This window comes from Varanus komodoensis, unplaced genomic scaffold (genome assembly GCF_004798865.1).
Source record: "Varanus komodoensis strain SLA01 unplaced genomic scaffold, ASM479886v1 scaffold5, whole genome shotgun sequence".
Lineage (NCBI taxonomy): Eukaryota > Metazoa > Chordata > Lepidosauria > Squamata > Varanidae > Varanus > Varanus komodoensis.
This window is the reverse complement of record NW_025336087.1, coordinates 4,190,027-4,203,443: the sequence shown is the minus strand read 5'-3', so window position 1 is coordinate 4,203,443 and position 13,417 is coordinate 4,190,027. Positions and strand designations below refer to the sequence as shown.

At 42.8% G+C, this 13,417-nt stretch overlaps 1 protein-coding gene across 2 annotated transcripts; it reads left to right on the top strand.

Annotated features, from left to right (window-relative positions):
- Positions 1-3,882: 3,882 nt before the first annotated feature.
- Positions 3,883-12,753, top strand: ESM1 (endothelial cell specific molecule 1). Of its 2 annotated transcripts, XM_044446605.1 has the most exons (3): positions 3,883-4,186; positions 7,850-8,005; positions 11,285-12,753. In XM_044446605.1, exons 1-3 carry the CDS (start codon positions 3,883-3,885, stop codon positions 11,380-11,382), a joined length of 558 nt encoding a protein of 185 aa, XP_044302540.1. In that variant the 3' UTR covers positions 11,383-12,753. The 2 variants fall into 2 exon arrangements, with proteins under 2 accessions (XP_044302540.1, XP_044302541.1); XM_044446606.1 differs by lacking the exon at positions 7,850-8,005.
- The last annotated feature ends 664 nt before the right edge of the window (positions 12,754-13,417 follow it).

The following is a 13,417-nucleotide window of genomic DNA, read 5'->3' as shown; positions in this document are numbered from 1 at the left end:
CCCCACAAAATGCCACTTACCTTTTCTACCTCTGCACATACAGAATATAGTGAGCCAGTCTGCCCATCTACACTGGTGACATCAGGCTAGCAACCAAGCTGTTGTATGGTTACAGAAGTCCCCGCTAAATTACCTAGGTTGCCTCCATGATAGGTAAATTTACTTGTGTTATTCTCTGTGTGTCTGTGGGAATATACATTATAAGGATAGCCTGAGGTTAGTCCTGCATCCTGTGGAAGCAATTTTGGCCAAATGAAGTCTTTGAAAGTTGCCCCATTTTATTTTGGCTAGGAAGCCTTGTTGTCATAGTGAGGGCGTGACACCTTTGGGCCACATGAAGTCCAGTTCACATCCAGAACAAAGGACAAGTCAGGTTTCTTTATTACCTTCATATCCTTTATTACCTTTATATATTTATTTCTTTGAAAGAACCCATGTTGGCTTAACTAGGCTTCCTCCTTTGAGTTTTTTCTCAGAACAACACGGTGAGTTAGGTTAGGTTGCAAACCAGGGCCTGACTCAAAGTCACTCAGTGAGATTCATGGCTGAGTAGGGACTGACTCCCATTCCAGCACTCTTCCCACTGCACCACACCAGCTTCAGGTTCTGTGAATTTTGGTAAAGCTTTCCCAGTGAGACAAGAAACAAAGCAGCAGCACCACAGAGTTCATAAAGATGCCAGGCTTGATGTGAGACAAACGCTGCTATACAGCCCCAACAACTGCGTACTGTGACTGGGCCTTAAGTGTGGTTTTGACTTTGTTTAGGTCAGTTAGACCCTCCTCCCTATTGAGTGGCACTTTCTCCCTTAAAGGGCCATGGGCTGTTCCAGCAACCTCAGGCTATGATGAGAAGGAAAAGCTATGGCAAAGCTGGTCCCTGCAGCCCTCCCGGAAAAAGAGCCATTAAGGAGCTGGGAACCTCATGAAGCCTTCTGTAACTGAGTCCTTTTCTTGATCTGCCCACTCAAGAACCTCATCCTCAGAACAAATGGTTGGTGCCCTGGACCATGACTCATTTTCATGTGGTAGCACTTTAAATCGATTATGTAACACTTAAACCCAAAGCATACACATATTGCACCAAACAAACTCAGGCTTCTCCAACTTGGGAAGTGCAGAAGCATGCATTCTGGGATCAGAATGAAGTAGATAAACAGAATCTTATTTTGCCCATATTCCAATTGCCATCCCTTGTAATATGGTTTGGGTTTTTAAGTATGTTTGGAATGTTTGGGAAGGAAATGAATGGCAGAAAAGAACAGGGGGAGAAGAAGGGTGTGACAGCTGGGTGGGCCCGTAGGAGCTGCCAAGGGATGGGAGAACAAATTACATTTTCTGAGTCATCACCACCATTCCAAATTGTTTCCAATATTCTTTCTGCTCTCTTTGCAGCCATGATGAATTACTTGACAAAAATGAAAGCTGAAAGTTATTTTAAGGTTGCCACATTTGGGATCAGTTAGTTGTTCTTGCACTTTCATAGGAATCTTCAGACTTCAAAAATACCAGGCTCATGATCATGACTACCCACAGAATCTCTGAAATGTTTTTGCCTTTAATGTTCCTCAGCTCTTAAGCTCTCTGTCATTTTTGTGGAAGCTTTGCAAGAAATCGCTCTCTGTAACATGCCAAAATCCACTTGTTTCTGCTGCCAAATTCCTCTGCAATGCAGAATGTTAATTTCAAGAGTATCCAGTACTGCCTGAAGATTTTCCTCCTAACTGGGGTGGATAACAACCCTGTCTGCATGTCACACAGATGTGGGGCACTCCCACATTGAAGTAGGAGCAGGGCTATACAGCCGGCCCCCCATCAGTGTCACATGTGTGGGCAAGCTTCTCCTCTGATGTCCACAGGCAGAGTGTGGATGCAAGAGCATCGGACCCCTTTCAACCCCCAGAGGAGGAATCCTATTTTGGAAAAGCTATTAGGGGCTGCATTCCAGCAGTGGGCAGAGCCAAGGGCAAAGTGACAAGGCCAACATACTGGCATGTTTTAGCTTCAAATTATTTCTGACATTAACCAGGCCTTCAAAGAGGCATTTTAACTTATAGGATGGGGTAAAGCTGCACCAGGAATTAAGACCCACCACTCAGTGGACGAGTGAAGGTGGTTGGGCCAAGGGAATGCGGCACGGCTGTCTGCGGAAGCCTGGAGCTCCACACTGGGACCTTTGGTAAGTCGTTCTACTCTGTTTCTATAAGGGAGCTCCTTTGCATGCCACATCATGTTCTTTACTGATAGAACATAAGCAGTCCCGTACTGGATCAGAACAAAGGTCCTCCTAGACCAGATTTTCTGTTCCTACAGTTGCCAAACTGATGTCCCAAAGGGCACAGCAAGAGAAGGACATGACCAGAACTGTACACAGTATTCCAACTGTGGAATGCATTTAAATAGTCGTTGCAGTCCTGGGAGTTTTCACTTCCATTCCTAATTATCCCCAACATGGAATTTGCCTTTTTCACAACAGCCACACAGTGGATCAATGTTCTGCTTGAGTTATTGAGCACAATTCCACGATCCTGGTCAGTCAACATATCCATCCGTGAGCATGGGAAGTTCGGAGTTTTTTCACCTCAGTGTAATGGGACTGCCCAGGACGCACATGGTTTCATCTTTGGATATCTCATAAGTTACCAGCTCTACCCCTCCTTCAACACATAAGTCCTTACAGTTCCTTTACAAACATCCACATGCCATGTACAGATGTTGGGTGGGGGAAGGAGAGGCTTTCCTAGGCATGAAAAGCTGGGATGATAGCAGCAGCTCCATACCCTATTCCTAACCTTCCTAACCCTCTTCTGTTTCCTTGGTTTGAGCAGGGACTTTGTTGGCCCACCCTTGTAATAGCTTTGCTTGCTTGAATACAGTTCAAAATGTGAGCATTTCCCCTTGATTTAACCAGTAGAGCATAGAAAATGTCTTGATTGCATTCTTTCTGAAGAAGGATGCCTTACTTGGGCTTGTACTATTGAGGAAAGACTCCTTCAGATTCCTTCAAGCCTTAGTAGAGAACAAGAACCTTGCTTGAGGTTCTGCCTCTGGGAAGGGCAAGTCAGCTGAAATGTACTGAACTGATAATAGTCTGAGATATCTGAAGATGAAACCACAAAATCCTGAGATCTGTCTCACTTTATTGTCTTTGGCATTTCTCCTTGAATGCAGTACCTCTGTTATCTACCTGACTAAATATTGACAAGATCCTTTTGCTTCAAACTATACTTTCCTTTAGCTTTAAAATTAGTGGTGCTTTGTCCCCTACTCTTCAGAGTCACAATGTATTCCTTTATTACCAAGGCTTAGAAAACTGGGGTGAATGCAGCAGCTGTATGCTTAGATATACGATCTTGCTTCCTGACTTTCGGAGCTCCTTTTGTGGGAGTAAAACTGTAATTTGCAAAGGGATAGAGCCAACACTAGAACAACTCTTGTCCTGAAGAAAGGTATGTAACCTACTACTGCTCTCCCCCCGCCGCCAACCCCATCCCCCCATCCCCGGTGTGCTTTCTGGCAGATGTCCTTGAGTGTTTGAGACGGATGTGAGAGAATTTTCAGTCCTCATTGGAAAACAACCCAACTAAACATAACAGATTACATCAGCTCAGGCTTTTCAATTCCTGGATGGCAGCAGCGTGCTAATCCAACCTTCATCCTGGATTTCGCAAAGTAAAACAAGGGAGGCTGGCAAGGGGACAGATTGAGGAAATTGACGCCGGCAGGCCTTGTGGGCAATAGGCTGTATAAAGCTAAAAACCCGTCAGCTGATCTTCAGCTACTACTTTGGGTTCCTCACTGCTGCATCCCAGAGCAGAAGACCCCAGGACCGAATTTTGCAACCTGCTCTTTGGGTGGAATTTCGCTTCTATCACTGAGAGACATGGAGTCTTTTCTGGTCCTCACTCTGCTTCTGGTACCCGTGCATGTTGCTGTGGCTACCTGGAGCACCAATTATGCCGTCGATTGCCCAGAATCCTGCGACAGCAGCGAATGCAAAAGCCCTCTGCACTGCAAGCGGACTGTGCTGGATGACTGCGGCTGCTGCCGGGTGTGTGCTGCCGCCTTGGGGGAGACTTGCTACCGGACAGTTGCTGGTATGGATGGAGTCAAATGTGGCCCCGGTCTGAAGTGCCAGTTCTTTTCTGAAGAGGATGATTTTGGGGATGAGTTTGGTATCTGCAAAGGTAAATAAATGGGCAATGGATAAAGGACCTGCAGTGGTGGTGATTACAGTAATGCCTCATGTAGGATGGAGATAGGGATGGTTCCCAGAAATGTCTTAGCCCCACTTAGCATATGAATCATCCTGGCATGGGGAAAACTCCACTGAAATGGGGAACATTTATAAAATTATTTAGATCTTTAATGTGCATAGTGCCTTACTTTTACACCATTTTAAAGGTAGGTTTTTGCTTTTATTTTTACTTTAAAAATGTGTTTATGAGGATGAAGCATTCAGAAAGGTAATTCCCCATTGCAGTCTACAATGCAATGGTCCAATCCAGGCTTCCAATTTATTTTGCTTAATGTGTACATCAGCTCTTAGGTGCCTCAAATTCAACACTGTACATGTCTTTACTGCTCCTGGCAGTAGAAGAGAATAAGTGTGGATTCTTCAAAAGGCTACCAAGAAAGACATGATTATCAGTGGGTTCCTGATCCAACTCATCTGGAGCTCAGGCAAACCAGCTTATGCCTAGGGAGGAGATGCTTCCCTACCTTTAGTGGTTAATGAGAAGCATCCCTTGGCACAAGTTATTGGGCCATACTGTCTCTCTAAGGTGGCAGTCCTAGGAACACTTTGGAAACTAATGTTACTGAATCAGATGTCCTTTGTCTGATGCCCCTCTGGATGTCTTGGATGACCTCTGCTGATGGCAGGAGTTGCAGGCCAACACATCTTGAGCACATCAAGTTAGGAAAGGCTGCTCCAGATGACTTCCAAGGTCCTGTCCAACTCCAGGATTCTGTTGCTTGCTTCTGTGTAAATGTGCATGCAACTGAGTTGCTTATTGTATTTCTCCATCTTCCAGTCCTTGCTACAGAGGTATCATAGTAGCCTTTCATTTATTAATGCTTTTGAAATGCTCGGGATAATTTTTAACAGGAACTTACAGATGTACTTTCCTGAGAACATAAAGTTCTAGAGTACACAATAGAACATTAGTGTCTGTATTATCACTGAGCAGATGCCATTCTAATCCTAACTACTCCATATAATCATATAATAATAATAGACTCATGCCGTAAGTGCCCATCCGTAGGCAGCCAAAATGGTATATCCATGCACAAAAGAGACACACCTACAGTCCTAGGGAATCCATTACACTTCAGGGAAAACAGCCTAATAATGGCTGAACATGCTTGTTGGGTACAGGATGCTGAGGGACTGTTGGTGTGGTGGTAGGATGAGGAATGGAAGAGAAGCATTTGCTGCTGCAACACGGTGTTGTAGGTTCTCCTTGTTTACTTGCTAGTTAGTATGCATAGGATATTGCAGGCTCAGGCTTCTATCCGACAGTTTACACAACCAATGTGGTAAAATAAGCTGCTAATCGGCTGTCCTGGTGGATACAGGGAAGGGTGCCTAGGGTGTGTCTGTACGGATAAATGCAGCTGTCCTCACCTCTTCCCAAATAGCTGATTGGTCAGACTCCTGCTCATTTTCAGAACTACTTATGAGCAGGTCTGGAATGGGCTGGGGAATTATGAAGTTTCAATCATCCAGCTAGGATAAATGTAAAGCACCTGCACACTTCCTAGCCGCATTCAAGCACCTGAGTAGTTTCACAGGCATGACCTAAACTGCTTTAGCCTGTTTAATTTACATGATTGTGCTGTCATTGCTAATGACTAGTAAGTGGAAGAGATATTTTTCTGTTCAAATGGGCATTTTGATCACTGAAGCTATTATCTTTGCATTATAAGAAACAGAATGAAGAAAAAGCCACCATTAGTATTTGCTTTTTCACTTACTATTTTAGTCACATCACAGAACCAAAATAGCCTAGAAGTGCGTGCCCACAGTATTCAGCTTCAATGTCACAACATTGCTGGTAAAGAGCTATATGCTTCCCTTGAATTTGCAATTTAGCATTCCTAAAAGTCTTTGGAAAATAAAAGCACTGATGATAGTCACACAGATGAGTATAGGATAATGCCAAGGAAGAAAAGCCACTTGTTCAAGATGTGCTGTGTTATGTGCAGAGAAACAAACATGGTTGCAGGACTTGAGCATGTCAAGGCTGTCCCAAAACATTTTGCTGCCTGAAATGGAGCAGCAAACAGTGTCCCCCACCCACCCACCCAACCCTCTGCCCAAGTCTAGGTATATCGCACTCAAGGCTGGCCAAGCTATTTTGCAGCTGAAGGCTAAATAATGCACTACATTAAATCCATAACTTGCAGCAGACCCTCAGCATCTGTTGTTCATTTCATGTCCTAGTTTAGGGGAGTTGCTGATACAAATGAGGGTCACCACAGGTGGGCAGCGGAGGTTTAAACTTCCCAGTGAACCACCTTTCCCTCCAAAACTAATGCCCTGCCCCAAGCCTAATGAAAGTAAGAAAACCTCCATGGGCACTAAAGGAGATATTTTTTCTTTTAGTCCCTATTCCACTACATTAGAAGTTTTTAAGGATAACCTGGATGATCACTTGCCTACAGAGGTGCTACAGCAGTTCCTGCATCGGCACAGGGGGTTGAATTAGAGGCTCTTTGAGTCCCCTTCTAAGATGAAGCCTGCAATGACACATGCACACATCAGTTAAAAATAGAGAAAATCTACTTTTGGCTTCAAGCTTGGTGTATTTCACATCCCTCCACTCTTTTATTCACCTAATTAAAGTCCAGTACCTAATTGAACTGAACTGACAAAGATCACCATGTGCAAATAAATCAACCTGGATATTATGTATCATTATCCTTCCCATAATGAAGAAGAGGGTGCATGTTTTCAGCATTTTTTAAATCTCTAGCCAGCACTTCTGGTTCCTCCCAATCTCATATTTAAAAGACTACAATCTGTATGTTTCTGGAAGGAGTATATATTTAATTTAACTTTAAAACATGTAATGCCTTTTATACCCTCAGATAGGCAGTCAATGCAGTAACAACAAAAATCACAAGTTTAGCAATACAAACATCTTTATTTTCTTTTAAATCCACCAAACATTAACAAATGAGTACTACAGCCAAAACATGTAAAATTATCAAAAAGAGCAACAAGAAGAACAGAGTTTTAGAAAGTAGGAGATTATAAAAAGAAAGAAGCCTTATAATACCCAGTCATCCCCATATAATGATGCTTAGCTCATTAGTATAGTGGTGTGTATCCCCACCCGTCACGCTGGAGACCAGGGTTCGATTCCCTGACTGGGAGGTGTGGAAATCTTGACATGCACATGGTAGGTGTGTCATGAGTGGAGCCAGTTGGAGCCGGGAGTCACACTAGATGGCTTGGGAGGTCCCTTCTGTGTTTCTATGCCCCCCGCCCCCAATATTTCTTTGTTTCTTTGCAGTGACGGAGAATGTATGGCAATATTCACATGAATACCAATATCATTGACTTTGCAGTTTGTTTCATTGGGAATATGTAAATATAAAGACTATAATCCTATACTCACCTGACAATAAGTTCCACTAAACCCAATTGGGCTTATATATGAGTAGAAAGAATTGCACATAGACCTATGCATGTTTACCTATGTGTTCAATGCAGCTTACTTCCAGGGAGATGCCAATAGGGCTGTAGCCTAAAGTAGGTAAATTATGGGTGAATAATGAGACTTCAGTATTTGGGATCTCCATTCATAACATGTACTGCTATTTCATCTGCTGTCTTGCAGAGTGTCCCTATGGCACCTATGGATTAGAATGCCGAAGAACATGCAATTGCCAGTCTGGCATTTGTGACAGAATAACTGGGAAGTGTGTAAAGTTTTCATTTTTCCAACTGGCTGCATCAAAACCTCCCAACAGGCGAAAATTACTCCCACATACAGGTAAATCTGATAGCGTTGATTTTTAACATGCACAGTGCCTTCATACATGGCACTGAATGAACGGGAGCATAAATCTTACTTGAAGGGGATTTACATGTGTTTAAAAGCCACCTCTTAGCAGCATTTTCTCTGGGCAGCCATCAAGCTAGTAACACCATCCTGTAAAACAGGTCCACGTTCACGAACGATGCTGAAAATCCGTAGTAACTTATCGTTCCTTTTCTGGCAAGGGTAATTATACTTAGTGCAATTAAAGAACTTCATCTGAGCCCAGGTACATTTTTAAAATGCTTCACTGATGCATTCAGATATTGCATGTAAGGACTGACAGTCATCCTGGAAGAGAAGAGAGTCATGCAGTTCAGAGAGTTATTGTGGTATTTGCTTAAATGGACCAGAGTTGGATCAGATGCATGCGCTGGTGCACGCAAAGTAGGTTTTAATTCATAAAAGCCTCATACCCAAATTAATTCATTTGTCTTTAAGGTGCCACAAGTCTCTTTGTCATTTTTGTCCCAAGAAATCAACAGAGCTATTCCTCTTGAAACCACTTTGCAAATTTGATGCTTAGTCTATTGAAAGAGACAAGTGGAGGGTTGTTTCTGATTTTATCAGAGACTGAATTATATCCATTACAAGTCTAGGTTGGACCCAGCCTTTGTTGAACTTTATTCATATTGAAATCAATGGGAGATCTTTTTGTGTCTAATACAAGTGCAGTCAAACTTATGAAGGATGAAAACGTGAGTCACCTCGGGAGCCCTTTTTAGGTCTGAAAAGCAGCCTTTAACTGCTTTATAAATAAAATGTAAATGCAGAGATGAAAACTTAAAAATATTAGAGGTTGTATCCATGGGCCAATATCCAGTTAGCTGTTGCACCCATTAAAAGGGCACTGTTCATCGAGTGGAATTTCTGAATCCTCTCCTTCCCCCTGCAGCCCCCAACATTCACCCCTCAAATCAGATGGTCAGGGAATCACCTGGAACAGGTCAGAGGGCAGGCAGCAGGATGGAGGAGCCAAATTCTGCAAGCGGTATCTTTCCACAGGAGCAGCATAAATGCTGGATCCAATCTGGAATTTAATCCTCCATTTTCACAATGAATGGCAGACTTAATGTATTCTATCCTGATTGGGAGTTCCAAGGACTCTGATACAGAAGCAGAGCTCTTTATAACCAGAAGCTGCCCTATTCATTTCATTGCTAGAGATGATTCTGTGTACGTGGCAGGATTTTCTGCTCACAAAATCTATTCTCCCATTATTCAGATGTTTGTGTATACTGGAACATCTGTATGAACATGTATTAATCTAGTTATTAATCTACAAATAAATGTTATTTGTATTATGTTTTATATTATTATTCTTATTTATTTATGTAAGCCATCTTGAGGCTTTGTGAAAGGATGGCATATAAATATTCTAAATAAATAAATAAATAAATAAAATAGTTAGGAGATTTATCCTCAGGGGAAGCGCCTAAATCGGTGAGCCAGAGTTGCCATTTGATCTTTCATATGAGGTCTTATACACTGAGCATGGATGACTAAGTGGGTCATTATCTTCAGTTATATTTTTGCAGGTTTAGAAATAAGGTGTTGCATGTATACAAGCTCATTCATTGTGTTACATTATTGTGCCATTTCAACAATATAATTCTGCAAATGTAAATACCACTAGCAGAGTTCTGCTGGATTGTTGAAATGTGCAAGCATTGCACTAGCACATTTAAGCATTGCACTAGCACATTTTCTGCCAGCAGAACATATACCCACTTATGAACGTGGTTGTGCAACCTCTTGTGCAAGCAATTGAACAAGTGGAGTTTTAGCTGGATTCCCTCCTTGAAGATAGTTCATAATCCAACTCCAGAATGCAGCAACATCTGTGCTGGCAGAATGACATATCTGGATACTATCTGAGTTATAATAGTAGCAAATTTTTGTAAGGTTGAATATTTGAAAGGCATGTATACATCATCCCTGGTTTTTCTGATAATATTTTGGACAGTAAGGAAAGCGAAATTCATTCCATGTTTTAGTTGTGATAGTGTTATGGTTAGCCGAGGATCAGATGATAGGTTTCTCCAAAAAACCATGCCTCAGCAAGGGGCCCATTGGCTCCCAACACACCTCCATAGCAGTGGTGGCTACGACTCCCCTCCCAAACAGCTGACACTGTTGCCAGTTTCCTCTTTTGCCCTTCCAGTTTCCTTCTTTTCTGGTCAATTTGCCAGACACAAGCTGGAGAAGCAGCCGTTCTCTTTTCTAGGCCCTGCTTCCTTGCATGGGACCGCAGGAATGGCAGTGGCAGTGACCACAGCTGCTGGCATCGCACCGCACCCAGAGGAACGGACTGGTTGGGAGGCCAGTGGCAGTCATTTGGGTGGCACGCTCTTCCTTCTTGCCAGAGGAAGTGAATTGAAAAGCCAGAGGGAACGCTGGGAATGCTGGCCATGAGGAACACCGCCAGCAGCAGCAGCAGCTGCTGCCAACTCTGAGGAAAGGTGCAAATGAGACTTGGCAGCCCAGCCACCCTGTGCATAAACAGGAGGAAGGTGCACTGAGGAGAAAGGGGTGCTCACTGCAGGCATCTCCAAGGCTGGCCAGAATGGGGAGCTCATCTTTGCCATCTGGTATTACCTCCAGAATATAAGCAACGCACAAGAGGTTATGTAGCTTGTACAGGGTGGATAAGGAGATATGGGTCAGAAATGAGAAATGAATACAGTCACCTTGTTTCCTGCCTTACACCAAAATGATTTGCAAGCTCTTCTCATAATGCACTTTCCAAGTGCACTTTCCAAGTGCATTTGTTCAGCTGTATCCTGCTGTCATGTGAGATTCATTTGGGTCCAGTTTCACATCATTTAAAGAGATGAATGCACAGCAAATAGGTTCAGTCTTGGCCATTGAACTTGCTGTCTGAGACTGATGAAAGTTGAAGTTCCAAACATCTGGAGATCACCAGGTTGGGGAAGGCTGTTCCATGTCTCCTTGCCTCATTTCAGGACTGAATCTGGACAAAAGGAAACTTAAAAGCTCCATTACTGATCCTTGGCTCAGATTCAGTCCAGAAGAGTAGTCATTACTTCAGAAAAAGATTGGGCATGGGGCACTGGGCAGCTGGTTTCATTTGGTGGAAGTTGCATTTCAAACCATCTGGATGGTGTCATCTTGGCTGTTAGAGACCAAGGCACACAGGTTGAGGGGTAAATAATTTAATAAAAAGATCTCTCTCTCTCTCATGCTCTCTCTCCTTCTCTCTCAAACTTACAGAAAATTATATGGGATCTGGTGATGGTAACTCTGTTAATGAGGAATTTGTCAAAGAAAAAGCGATTCACTCCCCAATCAAATGGCTAAATCCTCGCTGACATTGGCCTATGTATAAGACTTTCAAATGGATGTTTTCTTCAGATTTTATAATGAATAATTTTAAAGACATTAGATCTTCAGCAAAGGAAATGGTAATGTGTAAGAAATACAATCTGTGTACCTTCAGAAAAAGAGACTTTGTACAGCATATATTATTTCCAAAACATGTTTTGTGATTAATTGAATGCTGAATGTGCTATGAATTGTAGAACATAAAATACTATTGGAACTTTCATAGATATAAGTATTTCAGAGAAACACTTAACCATCTCAATTCTGCAATTCCTACATAAAATATTCATTTTATGGATGGTGATAAGGGTTAGGAAATACAAAGTCTGATATCCTTGGCTTGCACCCGCAGTACATTCATAATAATATGCATTATGAGTGGGTATAATATAAGGGACTAAAATTATTCTTAACTTTGCAAATGAAAGTTGCAATCCTACGCATATTTCCTTGGCATTAAGTCACACTGAACTCACTGGGTCTTACTTTTCTGTTAGCATGCACAGTGTCAGCCTGCATGGCCACAAGTGCCTGATCCAGCCTAATCTTGGAAGCTAAGTACGGTTGAGCCTGTTTGAAAGCTGGAGGGGTGACTTGGGTCCTGCACTGAGCAGGCAGTTGGGCCCTGCTAGGCCGCTTCCAACTCTACGATTCTATGATACTATGCAACTGAACACACTATGTATGTCTACTTGGGGTTAAGTACTGTTATGTTCAGTGGGCCTTACTCCCTGGTAAGTGGACACAGGATTACTGCCCTAATGTAGTTGAAAAGATTTAAGCAGCCCTGCTGTGGGCAGGATTGTGACTTTAGACTGGATGGCATCAAAATATCCTTTCTTCCAAAACGGAGCCCCAAACTTCCATTACACTTTTCAAAAAAGGAAATAAAAAATGGCCTAATCTTTATTGTCCATCAGCTAACTTTCTACCATTTAGAGCACTCAACTCAAATATAATGATAACAAGTAGATTTGCAGCTGTTTTAAAAGAGTCTTGATCTCTTGCAAGATCGTGTTCGTGCTGGCTATGGATTATGTAGAAGCATAATACATAATGCATGTGAATGACACTTGCTTTTGTCCAAAGGAACAAAATGAAGGGAGCTGGAGTTGGAAGGAGCTTTTGCCGATTTGGGGGACTGGAAGAGCAGCAGCAAATAAATGATGCAGGGGAAACAACACACAGTGCCATATGTTTTATGGGTGATGCAATCACAAACATGGAGCTGGACTTTTTGAAATGATTGTTCTAGCTATACAGAAGTTAAAAGAAACATGAAAACATAAGAAAAAACACAGCATCTAAGGGCACTTTATGGCCCCTTTACCAATGGGGTACTAGTAAATCTAGATGTGCAGGCAATCATAGCTACCTTCTCTGCATGCGTGCATGTGCGCTCGCACACACACCCACACACACACGGAGTGCAAAAAGGGGGACAGTTTTACTGGCCCATTTCTACAAACTAGATCTAGAGTTTTCATCTGTCAGGATCAGGAGCAGGAGCAGATCTTTTGTAAAATGAAGAGGTCATTATTGCCCATTCAAGACCAAGTTCCTCTGAAATACTTTATATTACATGAAGGAATAATATATTGGTGCTGGGAAGATTCATGTGCTGCTCCCAGCCAGTGTGAGAATTACAGCTAAGCTCTCAAGGGTGGCAGCTGATGTCAGCATTCCTGCCAGTAAGGAAGTGCTGGCATTCATCTGCACAAGCCCTGCCTAGCTCCACTGCACCACTGCCGTTTGCTCAGTGACGTTTCTGTGCTCCAAGCTAGAAGTGATGGGCCCATCAGTCACTTGTCCGTGCCATGCACATATAATACTGAGATATTTTAAGAGCAGGAAGAGCCCTCAGGACACCTCTGCTTCTTGTATAGGAAGTTGTCTTGCACTGAGTCAGACTATTGGCTCAGCAAGCTCAATATCGTCAACACTGATTGGCAGCAGCTTTGCAGGGCCTCAGCTTTGCAGAGTCCCAAGTTTTTCCTAGCCATCTCTGTACCCGAGACCTTC